General features: G+C 33.7%; 2 protein-coding genes across 2 annotated transcripts; both read left to right on the top strand.

The window, feature by feature from the left end:
- Positions 1-6,183: 6,183 nt before the first annotated feature.
- LOC140816441 (abscisic acid receptor PYL4-like) lies at positions 6,184-7,128 on the top strand. Its single transcript, XM_073175709.1, has one exon. The coding sequence runs from the start codon at positions 6,366-6,368 to the stop codon at positions 7,014-7,016; it is 651 nt and encodes a 216-aa protein (XP_073031810.1). The 5' UTR covers positions 6,184-6,365; the 3' UTR covers positions 7,017-7,128.
- A 3,230-nt stretch (positions 7,129-10,358) lies between these two features.
- LOC140817128 (eukaryotic translation initiation factor 2 subunit alpha homolog) lies at positions 10,359-12,611 on the top strand. Its single transcript, XM_073176732.1, has 7 exons — positions 10,359-10,872; positions 11,015-11,071; positions 11,176-11,262; positions 11,341-11,487; positions 11,612-11,716; positions 12,019-12,117; positions 12,287-12,611. Exons 1-7 carry the CDS (start codon positions 10,489-10,491, stop codon positions 12,440-12,442), a joined length of 1,035 nt encoding a protein of 344 aa, XP_073032833.1. The 5' UTR covers positions 10,359-10,488; the 3' UTR covers positions 12,443-12,611.
- The last annotated feature ends 4,285 nt before the right edge of the window (positions 12,612-16,896 follow it).

The raw sequence follows: 16,896 nt of genomic DNA, 5'->3' as shown, positions 1-16,896 counted from the left end.
ATTTTATTTTTCTGCTGAGAAAAATTCCGGTTTACGCGTGCTAATCCACTTTCTTCGTCTCAAAGTTCTCTGATTTTGTTTTGTTTTTTTGTTTTTTAAACAAACTTTGCTTCTCTTTTTTTTTTTTGAAAGTTGGAAACTTTGCATTTTCCTTTTCACTTTTTTTTTGTGAGATAGAGGAAAACATCTTTCTTCTTGTTCCAACTCTTTTTTAACGGGCTAATTGCACGGAACCCGGGAAAAGTTTAAAAAGCACAAAACTATCCAAAAAAAAATTATATAACGTAGAAAGATCTTTATTTGTGACTCGTGAGTTATGAAGAGTTGTGTGTGGTGAAAATCTCACGTACGATTTTAAGTCTAAATAAATACCCACGACTCAAGCCGGCTTACAAAGTTGATCATATTATGATCAATTGTTTTCTGGGTTGTTTTTTCAATTGAGATTAGACGATAATTTTGAATCAAAAAATGATCAGTTTAAACCTAAGAGTCTTTATCCTTATGATTTGTATATTCTTTATATATCATGTAGTTTCTCTGAATCAAGCGAAGTATGACAAATCTTTCCATCCACTACATATATAGTCCATCATATATTATAAAAATTCTGACATATTTATCAGAATAAGGAGTTTTACGTTTGAATTTTTAAAATACATGGTCTAACATGCTACTAATTATTTCATGAAAGATATTTTTTTTCCATAGGATATGTTGATACAATTAATCTATTTTTTTAATATATATTAGTCCTCAGTTTTTTAACAAAAATAAAGAAAAATATTAATGGTAGAATAAAAAAATACAAAAAACAATATGGTAAATACACAAATTTGGAGAAAAAAACGAAAAAAGAAAAAGAAAAAAGAAATGGTAAAAAAAATTAGCATACCAAAGTCTACAAAATATATGAGGATTTGAGTTCGGGGTGTATAAAATAAATCGAGCGTCAAATATTTTATTTTAAAAAAAAACGCAAGAATTTTATTTATTTCAGTCGTTTCTCCAAATAGCAGAAGCTGGACACAATTCATTTTCGAGGAAAATATATATTGATTTTATGAGAGTCAGGGTAGTTGGTTTTTTAAAAAAACATGCTTAATGATTTAATCCTTTTTTTTAAGTGAATTAAGAGACAATAGTTTACCCAAATTTACACCCAATAAAATGAGAAAATCGAGTCGTGTTCTAAAAAAAAACTCGACTTAAATGGTTCCTCACATACCCTCGTGCATGTCAAATCTAATCACAAAATTAGTCAAGTTTAATGGATCACTTGAATAAATAATAACTTAAGTTAAAGAAGCATATTATTGTACCTTTTTCAGCAATTCCTTTTCTATTTTTATTTTTTAAAAAAGAAATTTTGAGTTTAGATATATTTATAAAAAATAATTTTATTTTTCAAGTGATTGGAAAAAACTAAGGCCGGTGTTCGAAGCCATGGAAACATTTGTTTAGCTTTCGCCCAAAGTAAAGAAAATTGCAATTTTAGTCCTAGTTATAAATGGTCATCTAGCTTTGTAGTTTGTCAACTTGCAATTTTAGTCCTAGTTATAAATTGTCAACTAGTTTTGTAGTTTGTCAACTTACTTTAGTTTTAGGTTAGGATTAGGTCTCTTGTGAGACGATCTCATGGATTTTATCTGTAAGACGGGTCAACCTTAACGATATTCACAATAAAAAGTAATACTCTTAGAGCAACTCCAACACTGCGCCAAAATGGTGTAAGCAGCATTCAATGCTCCAATGGGGCTGCGCTATTTCGGTGAAATAGCGCAGCCCCTCTCCCTGCGCCTAGGGATGTAAATGATCCAAACCAAGTCGAACAGTATCAGGCTTGAGCTTGGCTCGTTTAAGATTAATTCAAGCTCGAGCTCGAGCTTGATTCGAGCTTTTTATCATCTGGCTTGAGTTTGGCTCGTTTAAGATTGATAGAGATCGAGCTCGAGCTCGAGCTTTATTCGAGCTTTTATCATCATGCTAGAATTTGACTTGTCTTGAAATTACTAAGCTTGTGAAAAGCTCGAGTTCGACTCGTTAAAAGCTCGTTTATCATGTTAATCAAGTCGGGATTGAGCTTGGATTATTAATAGCTCGTTTATCATATTTAACAAGCCTGACTTGAGCTCGGCTCATTTTCGAGCTCGTAAAACATACAATTGAGCTCGAATTTGAGCTTGACATAAAAGTCTAATTTTATATTAGACATAAAAGTTTAACTTTTATTAGTACTAATATTTTTATTTGTTAGCTCAACAAATGAGTCAAGCTCGAGCTGACGAGCCAGCTAAACGAGCCGAGTTCGAGCTCGCGAGCCTATTAACAAACATATTTGCGAGCTCCCGAGCCGAATACGCTTAGGCTTGAGCTTGGTTTGATTAAGTTGTCGAGCTCAAAATCGAGCTTGAACTTGGTTTGATATGATTAACAAACGAACTCAAACAAGCTTTTTATCGAGCCGAGCTCCGAATAGCTCGCGAACGGTTTAGTTTGTTTACATGCCTGTGCCAAATTGGCGCAGGGGTCATTTTTTTAATATGTATTTTTTATAAATATTTATATTAAAAATTGTAAATATTATAAAATAATAGTATAATATTTATTTTATTAATTATATATTTAATCCTAAAAATTTTAAAAAATATAATTGTTGTTTTTTTAAATATTTATTTATGTTAATTATTAATATGTAAAAACTAATTTGATTTAAAAATATAACTGTTGATTATAGAAATATTTCTAGTTTTTTATTTTATTTTTGACATTTTTAGCTCTCGTAAATTTATAATTGATAAAATATCAGAAAAACCAACAGCAAAATTTTAAAATTAAAATTACAATACTCAATTGAAATACAAATACAAAGATAATACATATTTGGAATTCAAATTTGAAGATAACACATAATTGAAAATTACTAAGATAACAATACGAATAAAAACATAAAAATGAAGCATTTGTATTAATTCGTATTATAAATATTAGAGTTCATATATATAAAAATCAAATAAATAAATTTAACTATTAATAAAAGTAAAATTATAATTATAATACTAATATTAACATTAATTATAATTATAATTATATTGTTAAATTTATAAATAAATAGTGAACAAAAAGAATATTCTAGGAATATATTTTTTTAGTGTAAGATTTGAAGTAAATGGGTTGGAGATGAATGTTATATTTGGTGCAGAAACTGCACTATTTTGGTGCAGAAACTACACCAAAATAGATATATGGGTTGAAGATGACCTTAACATAAAAAATAATAATTTTTCATGGATGATCCAAATAAGATATCCGTCTCATGAAATTGATATGTGAGACCGTCTCACGAGAATTTTTGTGTTTAGCTAGTACCATGGAAATCTTTTTTCATTTTTTGTCACAGTTCCAAATGAAGCTATTAAATTTTTTGAAAATTGTTTATTTGATAACAATGTTCTCTTTCATGATTCGTGTGACAAAAAAACAGTCATATAACAACACATATCAATCTAAGACATTAGAGGAAAAACATTATTGTTTATCTTTATTTTTACTGAGATATATTTTTATTCTTGCTACATAAACTATATAGGATATCATCAATATTAAATTAAAATATTTGACGATTTAATTAGTGGTTTCATGCCAAAAAAAATGACCAAAACCAAAAAACTCTCCAAATTGATGGATAAAGTCGAATGTTGACATATTGTAGGACTATAATCCACATCCTTCCGTTCTATTTTCTAGATATACATTTTAATTTTCTTATTCAGACATAATTATTACTTCCGCTAATTCGAACTTCTATCATATCATACGATGTTATCAAATTTAAGTGCTAGTAGTGTATTTTACAATTGTTTGCAATTTTTTTCATTGTGTGTGTGCTGACAATAGAAGAACAAAAACATAAAGAGGTAAATGTCTGGTAAAACATAAAGATGTTCGGTTCTTTTCTGAATTTGAAAGATCAAGATAACTGAATATTCCAAACCATGTTTCAACTGTCGATATACTTTTTTAAATTGTTTTTTTATTATGTCTTCACTGTTTCATTTACTTTTATTCGTGCACATGCATGTCACATATATAGTGACCTTCCCAACCAATAATTGCATGTCAATCTTGTGCATCCTGTATTTCAACTTCATCTCTCTTGCTCACACCATTAAAGGACACCATTTCGATCAACAATGCGCGGTACCAGGTACTTTTGATCTTTCGTTGATAAAACGACAAACACTCGATCATACACCAAGTAATGACCGACTAAACATGGGTCATTAATCTACACTTGATGTAAAAACCTTAGTTTACGTAGGCTCGAATTTACCCATAAAATTTCAGAAGTTCAACATAAGGTGGGGTATGCATGCGAATTTTTGGTTATTCAACTATCAATTTGAAAACACACAAAATTCAACTCGTCAATTCTTTACTAAAAAGAATTCTGACCATTCCGACATATACGTATATATTGTCTATATACAGTTAACCCTAATTCTCCTTTCAATACAAAAAAGGATTCCTAATCCATTGATGCAAAGTATTGATGAATATCAAGGAAATTCTCAACTTGATGGATTTAAAATTATAATAAAGAGTGGGTTACCACTTTTAATGGTTGGAAGAAGATAAAAAAAATGGAGACACAAGATAAGTTTTGTTCTCCAAATGCAATGACTCTACTAGGCCAAACCTTAAACATTGCCAAATTGGGATAAAAAATTCAAAGCAGATGCAAAACCAGGAGCAGTAGTAGCCCATAGATTACATATTGAGGATTAAATAAAAATGTGTTGGGGGCGGAAACAAGCATCAATTTGTTGTTTACTATTATTATTATTATATGTCAAACTACTAAAACGAGCAGGAACTAGCAGATCGAGCACGCCAACTTCTGTTTACAAGTATGCTTATATGCATGTATATTATTATCGAAGAAGACCGAAAATAGCCTTGGTTTAATAGAATCGAGTATTTTCTATTGTATCAAAAATACGAAAATAAAAATCGATTGCTCGTCTGGCAAGGATCGGACGACGATACTATAACTCAAACATTGAGGCTATGTTTGGTGTGTAGGATATGGTAATTAATTGGATTGATGTCAAAACTCAATGTAAGGATATACAATTGGATTGTCAATCCTTCTAAAACAATGTGATATCTTTTCAAGCAAGTATGTTTTTTTTTATCATGAACTTCTTGATTAATTGGACCCATAAAAAATGAGACAAACATGAGTTTAATAATCTATCATTTACTTATCACACACACCAAACATACCTTGAACGATCTCAGGTGGACTATTTTACATTTGATTTAATATTTATTATTTCGAATACTAAAAAGCATGGTTATTATCAGGTGAATTTTTTAAAAAAATATGTGTGTGTGTATGTGTGTCCAGAGTTTTTTATTCAGCACTATAAGATAAATGTTTATGTAGTTGGTACAACAACATTATGCCGATATATATTACAAGTTTAAAATATTATACTTTATGATGTTATTGAAGAAAAAAGGTTTAGAGTAACTAATTACATATGATTTATCTGATATTAAAAAGAAAAAATTGTGTTTTCGGTCTTTTATATTTATCTTTCACGAATTTTGTTCTCAATTATTGTTGTCGAATTTCAATCTTTGTCATGTATTTTTCGATTTTTGATAATTTTAATCTTTTTTTTTATCAAAAATACTAATGTGATATTGCATATGCATGCGTCAACATCAGCTCTACAATGTTGCGACAGCAACATTATGTTGAAATCATGGCTATATTTGCAAATATAGAGAACTAAAACTACAAAATAATGATAATACAAAACAAAAGGTGCAATTTTCTTTCTTTAAAATTCCAAAAACTGACCATTTTCAAATGTTTTTTCAATTACATATGTAAATTATATTTCTTGTTACTTGGCAGTAGCCAGCATATTCAACAGTTATGAACACCAAACATTATAATTCAAGAATTTAATCGAAAAAAATATTATTTAATTTACTTATAGAAGGATAAAGTTAAACGAAGTGCCGAGTAGATCACGTAAATTTAGGCTACTTCCAGGGGCAGTTTGGAATTAACCGCGTCAAAAAATTTACTGCCAACTTGTTCGGCAACTTGCTCTATGATCTGATCACTCCTTTCGTAAGATCTAAGATTAAATCCAAAATACTACAACTTGACAAAGAATTTTATTGCAAAGTTTTAATTAATCGGATTTTATTTTACACAAACCTCTGTATTTATATCTGTATATATCCATTCATAATTTCCATTCATTTCAACTTTTTTTTCTCTACCAAGAAAATCATCGGAGCTAGAGAAAAGCAGCAGCGGCAGAACTAAAGATCCAGAAATGCCTTCTTCTCTTCAGCTTCACAGAATCAACCACATAAATCACACCACCTCCGGATCAGCCTACGCCTCCGCCAAGCAGGCCAAGCCCACACGGGTTTCACCTTTTTCCAACGAGATTCCGCTGCCGGAAAACGCTTCGCATCACCACACGCACGCTGTGAATTCCAACCAATGCTGCTCCGCTGTAGTCCAAACCATCCACGCGCCCCTGGACACCGTGTGGTCAGTCGTCCGCCGCTTCGACAAACCGCAGGCGTACAAGCACTTCCTCAAGAGTTGCGATGTCATCCTCGGCCATGGTGAAGTGGGCACCCTCCGGGAGGTGCGGGTCGTGTCCGGTCTCCCAGCGGTGTCCAGCACGGAGAGGCTGGAAGTCTTGGACGACGAGAAGCATGTTTTGAGTTTCAGCGTAGTAGGAGGCGATCACCGCTTGCACAATTATCGCTCTGTAACCACCCTCCATGCAGCGCCGTCGCAACCTCCGAGCGGAGGCCTAGGTAGCGGTGTGACGGTAGTGGTGGAGTCTTACGTTGTGGATGTCCCACAAGGGAACACCAAAGAAGAAACTTGTGCGTTTGTTGACACAATTGTAAGGTGCAATCTGCAGTCTTTGGCTCGAATCTCAGAAAAGTTGGCCAAAAATCAGTAAATCTTTTCAAATTTATGTAATTTTATCTTTTTTATTATTTTATTTTATTAATCTCATGCATGTTGTAAATCATGAATTTTATATGATTCTGATTAGATTAAATTTCCAGGCAACGTATTACAATTTTATAGCCAATAACATTATATGATGTACATGTTTTTCCAACTAAATAAATATATTTATTTATATTTTAAATTTATAAATTTAAAATTCATCAACTCAAATAAAATATTCGTGTTTATACATATTTATATCAGTGTGTGCATTAATTGTATATTTTCCCTTAAAGAAATGGAATGCATAAGTAGATACAAGTTTAAAATATTTATGTAATTTAAAATGAAAAATGTTTTTAAGATCTGGAGCAGGTTTTCTGTGTTTGCGTAGTTATTTTTTTATGCATTAAATCTATATTTGTTCCACATATGAGTTAATTTTATTCTAATAATTTTTCAATCCCGAAGTTGCTGTTTCGGTGCACTTACTCTTGTTTCGTGGTTATTATTTCTGGCACCTTTTTTTTTTTTTATGTAGATATACACACACTAAAAAAATAATTATATACTAAATAGTATTCTACATATAAATTAAATGATAAAAAACTTATGTTCGCCAAATTGTTTACGTATTCGTCTCGAGTGCAATGCGTTTTGAAACTTGAAGTTGCCAAAGCATAGACCGACATTTCTCTTTTGAATTTTTCAAACATATTGATTTATGATCACGTCCGATGTTTAATGGTTCATATCCTATTAATTAAATAAAATAGGTCTTTTGTAAGACGGTTTCACGAATCTTTATCTGTGAAACAAGTCAACTTTACCGATATTCACAATAAAAAGTAAAAAAATTTCATGGATGATCTAAATAAGATACATGCCTCACAAAATATGACCCGTGAGATCGTTTCACACATATTTTTGCCATTAGATATCTTGTAAATCATGGGTTATTTCTATATTTTTACAAAGTTGTAAGCAACTACTTTGTGTTGAGATATATAACTCACAGAAATGATAAAGAAAAAAAAATGCAAGGGAAAATGATAATATTTGTTATGTATGTTTACTTTTGATCATCTATGTTACTGTATCTATGATTTGGTCATTTTAATTTTCTTTGATCGAAAATGTTGATGTGATTTTATATACGTCACTCATATTAGAAAACACGAAATTTTCAAATTATAAATTTTGAATTTGAGTCCATTTGAATTTGAGACGGATATATAAATAATATTGTTTGGTGGGTTGGTTTGAAATACGAGTAATTAGAACCATGCACCAGTATCAGCTTGGTGTCCAACTTGAAATCGAGAAGCAAGTTGGTGTACAATCAATCTATAAACCAACTTGTTATCATGTTGTACTCTTCCCAGCGGTAGCAATAATATTATTATTTTTATAATGAAACTCAGTTAAAAGATTATTAGGGAATTATTTGCAAGTTGATGGGCAAGTGGGCAAGTGGGCTTTTAATTCATCTTTGTTTTAAAGATAATAGTTAATGTCACTCATGTCTCTTCACTCGTGCCTTACGTTGTCCTCTGCTCCGATTAGAACCCGTCACCTTTTTCTAACTTTATATTTAATATATATAAGATTTTCAGACCGCATATTCGACAAAAATCTATGTTTGTTTGTTGAGCTTATCTTAAACATTTTATATTTGACTTTATAGAGTTTGCTAGCAAACCAAATCAATCCAAGAGAAGAAGAATACAGTGAATGAGTGTGAATAATTTTAGCAGAATTCAGCGTAATGTAAATCAACTATGATTATTTTGAATAAAGTGGAAATTCTTTTTTTTTTTTCACGTTTGTTGATTTAGTTCTCTTATAGTATCAAATTCAAGTTTTAATATGAAGTTGACATATCTAATGCTTATTTGGCAACTGTGTGATGTTGACTTATGATGCTGACCATATATAGTAAATATCAGCATTCTCGATTAAAAATTACTAAATTGTCCAATAAAATAGAAAATAGATACGACTATGATTAAAATTTGAATAATATAGATGACTAAATCACCATAGTGACACAACATATAAGATAAACAGAACCAATTGTCCTTTGATAAATATATCATCATAAATTATGGTAAAGATATTATTTGTAACAAGATCTTATACGGTCTAAATATCTAATTTTTTTTTGAAAGATCTATAATATTTTAAGAGTGAGTCTCACGTGAGCCGTCTCACGGGTATAATCCGTGTACGGGTCAACCGTACTCATTTCACATAAAATTGTATACTCTTAGTATAAAAATAATATTTTTTCAGGGTGACCCAATAAAGAGATCCGTCTCACAAACGAGACCCGTGGATCGTCTCACACAAGTTTTTGCCATCTTTTTAAATATAACAACATGCTTGTGCAATCGAAAAGAGGTCTGGACTTTAGATTTTATCTTTTTTTGTTTTTAAACGATATAAGTGAAATTCTAAAATACCAAACTGTAAGCTATTACCAAAATAAACGCTGGGATTTATAATTCATAATTTATAAAATATTATCTTAAATTTAAATTTCATTTATTTATCACCAAATATATTAATCCGATTGAAATTGTTTGGTTGGTTTGCGATTGGGGACGGTGATATAAGCAACGACCTAAACCATGGCATACAGTATATGACCAATATATTACATATTTCATTATTCTAACATTGTTATTTATTTAATAATATCACAATACTGAATCAATAGATTATTATATTTAAGTCTCCAACATTTGAAAAAGTGTAAATAGATCATTACCTCGTTTGAACAATGTTAGATAACCATAAAACTCAAAAATACTTGTATTTTCATCAAGTTTCTATCACTTTATTTTTTTTTCGTTCTTAATACGAGAAAGTTCCAAAAACAGTTTACAAGTTCTACCGATTTTGTAATCAGAGTGCTCTTATAATAAAATGAAAACCGTTGTACCTCATGAGATGTTTGTCATATACCATCAACATCGTGCGTGAGATAAAAATCGTCTTAAAGATATACAATGAAACTCTACCTTTGATTTTACCCACTGTGTTTCAATTTTGTTACATAGTTTGTTGTAATGTAAATTACGACGACCTTGAGCCAGTTTCATTTTGCGTCTCATTCAGTATCAATCATATAATATCAACAACATGAACTTCATACTTAAAAAAAATTGTGATGCGGAAACATGGAGCATATATAAAATTGTATATCAATATGCTATGAAGTGATGTAATTTCGTGCTTTAGATATCAAATTAATACTTTCAATAAAATTTCTGTAGTATTTCAAAATATTTATGGAATAAATTTCCTTGTTAGATATTAACAGATAAAATTTAATATTATTATGTAGATTTATACATAATCTATCTACTTCTCTCTCCCCTCCGCGAAAAACCCAGACCACGGAAACCCTAAATCGCGAGAGTCCCTGAATCCCAATTCCTTCTGACCCGACCCGATTAAGACTAATCCGATCTATGGCGGCGAACGGGGTGAACCTGGAATGCCGGATGTACGAGGCGAAGTACCCGGAGGTCGACATGGCGGTGATGATACAAGTGAAGAGCATGGCTGACAGCGGCGCGTACGTTTCACTCCTCGAGTACAACAATATCGAAGGGATGATTCTGTTCTCGGAGCTATCTCGACGCCGAATTCGCAGTATTAGCAGCCTCATTAAGGTGGGCCGAATTGAACCCGTTATGGTGCTTCGTGTTGATAAGGAGAAGGGTTACATTGATCTCAGTAAGAGGCGAGTTTCTGAAGAGGATATTCAGGCGTGCGAGGAGAGATTTAACAAGAGCAAGCTTGTTCATTCAATCATGCGACATGTGGCGGAGACTATGAAGATTGATCTTGAGGTTATTTTTAAATTGGATTTTATCTGTTGAATTTTTTCTTTCAAAACTATTTGCTACTGCTTGTTGTTCTACCTGACATGTGCTGACATTTCTAATGCTCATTTTACATTCAATTTGCTTAGATGATTTTTTTTTGTGGCAGGATCTCTATATTCATGTGGGCTGGCCTTTATACAGGAAATATGGTCATGCATTTGAGGTAAGATGCTCAGAAGTTCAATCAATATAATAGTATAGTCGTTTGTTGGCATCAAATTAGTTTTTAATTCCGTAACAAACATTTTACTGAGTTCTAAATTACAGGCGTTTAAATTGGTCGTTAATGATCCTGATTCCCTGCTTGACTCTCTTACTCGTGAAGTAAAAGAAGTCGGACCTAATGGACAAGAGGTAGTATATGTTTTCATTTCAATCTCATATTCTTCTAGAGACTGACGTGTGATTATTTTCCTTCTGGAAATCCTGCAGATAACTAAGGTTGTTCCTGCTTTAGCAGAGGACATAAAAGACTCTTTAGTTAAAAATATTAGGAGAAGAATGACACCACAGCCTTTAAAAATTCGTGCAGATATTGAAATGAAGTGTTTTCAATTTGATGGTGTTCTGCACATAAAGGTTTAGTCCCATGATTAATCTTCTGACTTCTTTTTTTCTTTATATTATCTGGGTTACTAGCATTCCTCGGATCTATCTTTGGTGTTAAGTACTGAGTTATTGATATCTCCCAAATGATTTTCAGGAAGCAATGCGAAAAGCTGAAGCTGCAGGAAACAAGGATTGCCCGGTTAAAATTAAACTTGTTGCTCCTCCAGCGTATGTCCTCAACACCCAGACTCTTGACAAGGTAAATTACTAGATAAATGTGTTATGCTTAATAGCTGATATTGTTTTCTGCATGGGCAGCTATGATCTCTGGATCAATATCGATGCCCATAATCCTATGGTAAGCATCAGCTATTAAGCAATGCACAACTGGTGTACGTCACCAGGGTATGAAATCGAATTTAGTTTTGTCATTGGTGAATATATTTAGGTGCTTGTTATCATTAATTCCTGTCTTAACCTTACATGTGTGTTTTTGGTTCAATATTTGACATGATTCAAAAAACAATCACCAATGAAATTAGTTTAATTTTTGCATTGCAGGAACAAGGGATATCAGTACTTAACATGGCAATTGAAGCTTGCACGGAAGAGATTTCACGACACTCGGGAAAACTTACTGTCAAAGAAGCACCAAGAGCGGTGAGGATGATACATCAATCAAACTAGAATTTCAATTTTCCGATATCACATTAGATTGGCGCTAAAAATAATTTCCACTAGAATATTCTGTTACGTTTTCAAAATTTTCACCTTGCTTAAATATTCGTCATGGCCACCATCATGTGTTTAATCCGGTTGGTTTATTTAGGTGAGCGAACGGGAGGATAAACTGCTCGCTGAGCATATGGCTAAGCTTGGTCGCGAGAATGAGGAGATTAGTGGGGATGAAGACAGTGAAGAGGAGGAAGATACAGGGATGGGAGACATTGATCTGGAGAACTCGAGGTCTGTGATAACAGAGTAGATATAATTCTTATTCGTCCCTGTGTGAGAATACTTGTTAATTTAAACAATTTTGTACCGCTATTGCTCACCCTTCCCCTGATACGATTTGAACAAATATATCGTCATTTTACCTATGTTTTCCCGTTATATTTTTTACCTTTGGCTGACGAATACAAAATTTAAAGTTATCTTTAAAGGTATATGTTTGTTGTCGCATTTTACGAGTTTTTAGCCATAGCAATCCGAAAACAACAGTAAGTGTTACTAATTTTTTCTTAAAAAGTAAAGTTTCGTCGCAAAAAAATGAGCTAGTGCACAATCTCGTCATGTCCTTCCCCTTCCAAATTCTTGGATTCGACTCTGTTTTGACGCTTCTGGTGTTTTGCATCGAAGGCAGGCTTGGCTTAGACATATGAATAAACTTTGTCGTGAATTGCTTATTGTTTGCACCTGGCAGAAGACACCCCATCCCTTGTTTGCTTTGGCATTATATACTCTCGATTTCAATCTTTTAACACGTAGATAGATTAATCAGCATCACAAAATTTAGAGCCTAATGTTTTATAAATATTGCTCGACTCCCCATACTCGACCTCAAGCAGATTCGTCGGATCTCCAAACGTTGCTTATGATAAATAGAAATTTCGTATAAAACTTGTATCGATTAAATGACAAAAATCACACTGTACTAGCCATTTATTCGGAGAAATTAACTACAGTACTGCCTGTAGAAATCTCACCAACACAGGAAGTCATTCAACCCCATCACAGGGACGAAGTACACTGAACACTCGTCGTGTAGCTACTAATGTATCTACCGGCAGCCGAAACCTGCCTATTACAGCTACCAAATTCAATGGCAACACTATTACTTTGAGAAGTATTTACTGCCCCAGACATAACAACCCGATTCTCCGCATACATAGTCCCCTTTGCCTTCTGAGTATGGACCAAACTACTCGTAAAGCTATAATTCGACCTCTCCTCCATCGAGGTCTCCAAATCTGATAAAATTGTGTATTTACCCTCTGATCCAGCGACATTAGATGCCTTATTGCTAAAGAATACTTTCGATTTAGTTTGGTACTATAGACATCGCTTCCGGTACAATACTCGACTTCCGATTCAGTTTTCACCGTCATTTTCTGCTTCACGTCCTTCACCGTTATCTTGTTCGTGAACTCCAACTTATCCGAAACAATAGTGGTAAAGTTGCCTAAATGAAAGAGCATCCATGACTCCAAGCCCAAAAATATGAGCTTTCCCATCAAGAATCAGGCCAATAAATGGGGTCAATTCAAAATCATATGAAGGCAAATCAAAAGTTCCAATTGAAACTACTGGATTCCATTATAAAGGGTCGATCCCTCCGCTGAAGATCAAGGGGAATGGGATCACTGATCCTACTGTACTGTTATCGATCGTCACCAAAACCTCCCTATACACTGATCCTACTGTAAATTTCGGCCAAGATTCGTGGCATTTCTTCGGACTTTTCCATGGTGGACTCGTCCGTTTGTGGAAGCAGTGGTGGTAACGGCAAATTAACGACGTTACTGGAAGTATCATTGCTGTAATTGACGAAAGTGAGGTTGAGCTGGTAAAAGTTAGTGTAGTCCTTTTCAATAATCCAGAACGAATCTCGGTGATAAAAAAACCCAAAGGGATCGGGTTTGAATTTTATGAATGTATAACGGGTCGGGTTTTCATTATATTGTAATTCAAATCCCTTATTGAGATATTGGGTTGGTATCTGGTTGTGCTGTCACGGGCTTGCTCGCATACACAATTTTTTGAAATCTCAAGATTGTTTAAAATCTTCAGGTTTTCAAATCTCGAGTTCACCATAATCATATAATGTATGTTACTAACCCAGTATTTTTTGCAAGCCATTAAAGTGGACGCAATTTCGTGCCGCCATACTTGTGGCTTTCAGCAGCATGACGCTCTACCGGGGAAAAAAAAGATAAAAAAGAATGGTTCAAACCCAGTAAAAACGAGAATCCCAGTCCCATTATAATAACATAAAAATTGTATTTTTTTTACCTGTAATCGCAAAGTGGTTTTTGGATAAAGGTTCCTTCCCACTTGTAACAGTGTGGTTAATTCGTTGGCAAACTGGTAATTGAAAAGCTTGTCACGTACTTAAAAACTCCGATAAATTTATCAGAAGACTGTGACTGACCAGTGACCACAGCATAAAAACCCAACCAGCATGTGGCCGCAGCTCAGATATGGCATTGGAAATAGTAAACTCTTTATTTTTATAATATACATATATATATATATATATATATATATATATATATATATATTATTGGATCCTAGGATTTAAATTTATAATATTTTTATAAAAATAAAAAATATATTTTATTTTGGTACTTAGGTGGTGGTTCATATCTGCTCCCTCGTTCAATTTTGTCCCCCACAAACTTTGTAGTGTGGTCCCCATCTGAAGTATCTTAATTTCTTCTTCTTGTGTCTTTGGAGGAGACAGGGCCACAACTTTTAACCATCTCAAGTTTAGGTTAGAATTTAAATTATCAAACTGTGGGAGCACCTCCAATGGAGGTTCATTTTTTAACCCAAAAAAATGAACCCACAACCAATACTGAATGAACCACTCTCAAAACTAAGAACTTGGTTCATTTTTGTAAGGTCCGAGAAAGTGATTACCGTAATATGAAATGATTTATTATTTAATCAAGGTAATTATAGACGGATCGGATCGGACCGAGAAAGATGAGACAAGACGCGAAATATATGTGCGAGGGTATGCATTCGCGCACATGCGCGACGTGTAAGCGCGCACGTGCACATATTGTCCAGAACCTCTCGCGCATATGCGCGGGACAGGGCGCGCATATGCGCGAGGTAGGTGAAAGGCCGAGGAGAAACTCCAGAGAGCTCGGCGCATATGCGCGACGGAAATGGCGTACATGCGCGTGAGGGACAGAAGGTTCGGCGTATATGCGCGGGAGTGATGGCGCGCATATGCGCGAAGAGATAGAATACCGGGCCGAGAGTTCGGCGCATATGCGCGACGCTTGGGCGCGCATATGCGCCAGTCATGCGGAACAAGAGCATGCCACTTGGTATCTTGGGGCGACGTGTATATATATATATATATATATATATATATATATATATACATGCAACGTTATTCAGCTAAGAAAATGAAGAAATCGAGGAAACCTTTGGAGAATGGATTCTTGACGTTAGAACGCGATTTGTGCAAAATCCGTCCGTTCGATTTTGAATCCGAATACGGTATCGTGTTCCTATCAACGCAGGCTACAACTGGACGTAAGTGTTGCTACGTTCTGACATGTTTTGAAATTATGTTGTTGTCAGAATTGAATATGAGTCATATATGATGTTCTTGACATAGTAGACATCGTATAATTGAAATCAGATTGAGAAACGGACTGATTATGTAATTGTTATGATTTTTGGAATTGATTTGACTGAGAACTCATATCAGATATGTATGGTTATTGAGATTATGACTGGCATCGACATTAATTATAAGTTCTGGTATTATATCTGTGATGTTTGGATTGACGTGGTTATCGAGACTGTATTGTTATACCGTCGAAACATCAGTTGATTGATATTGAACAGATTCGGTAGTGATTTTGATTATATCGTAGTATTGCCGATATGAATTGGATGGTGTCTTGATTCGACATTGATCAGATTATGTGTTTTGATTTGAATTGATCAAAACATGTTCTGAATTGAGATGTTATTGATATTATATCTGTTCGGTATTGTTATTACCAGATTGGGAATGGACCGAGACAGAGTCGGGACTTCTTCTTCTTCTTCTGAGCGAGAAGATAAAGGTATACATTAATGTTGAGTTGGGATTGCACAACTCGAGTGAGGTTTGACTCGAGTTTCCCTAAATCACATACTTTACTTATTGCATTGATATTTGCATTGAGTTGATTGATATACTTGTTCTCTTGAATTATAGATAACAGGTGTTAGATGAGTAATCTTGTGACAGAAGTGCCTGATAGTGGTAGGAGTACCACGGGCACATTGCACGATGTCATAAGATATTGTATTGGCGGAAGTGCCATAGTCTGTCACTGGATAATTGGCTATCGATGTGGATAGAATTATAACTCCTTCTATTACTGGTGATCAGTACTGTATCGATGTGGATAGAATATAACTTCTTCTATTACTGTTGATCGATGTTATATCGATGTGGATAGAATTGGAGTTTCTTCTATTACTGGTGATCGATACTATACTGATGTGGATAGAAACAGAGCTTCTTCTATTACTGGTGATCGATGCTATATCGACGTGGATAGAACTGGAGTCTTTTCTATTACTGTTGGTCGATATGGAATGCCAATGTCTGGAAACCGGGATCCCTATGCCAGGATTGAGTCTAGTCTAAAATGTAGAGTCACGAGTTTGAGTGACAGTTATATCGATTGATATTGATGGATG

Source organism: Primulina eburnea, chromosome 16 (genome assembly GCF_022965805.1).
Source record: "Primulina eburnea isolate SZY01 chromosome 16, ASM2296580v1, whole genome shotgun sequence".
Taxonomy (NCBI): domain Eukaryota; kingdom Viridiplantae; phylum Streptophyta; class Magnoliopsida; order Lamiales; family Gesneriaceae; genus Primulina; species Primulina eburnea.
This window is presented reverse-complemented; position numbering and strand designations above follow the sequence as displayed.

Excerpts from the sequence above, each read along its gene's own strand:
- LOC140816441 (XM_073175709.1), top strand. The coding sequence starts at position 6,366 with ATGCCTTCTTCTCTTCAGCTTCACAGAATCAACCACATAAATCACACC.
- LOC140817128 (XM_073176732.1), top strand. The coding sequence starts at position 10,489 with ATGGCGGCGAACGGGGTGAACCTGGAATGCCGGATGTACGAGGCGAAG. Across the intron at positions 11,488-11,611 it reads ATGGTGTTCTGCACATAAAG|GAAGCAATGCGAAAAGCTGA; the intron begins GTTTAGTCCCAT and ends AATGATTTTCAG. Across the intron at positions 11,717-12,018 it reads ACACCCAGACTCTTGACAAG|GAACAAGGGATATCAGTACT; the intron begins GTAAATTACTAG and ends TTTGCATTGCAG.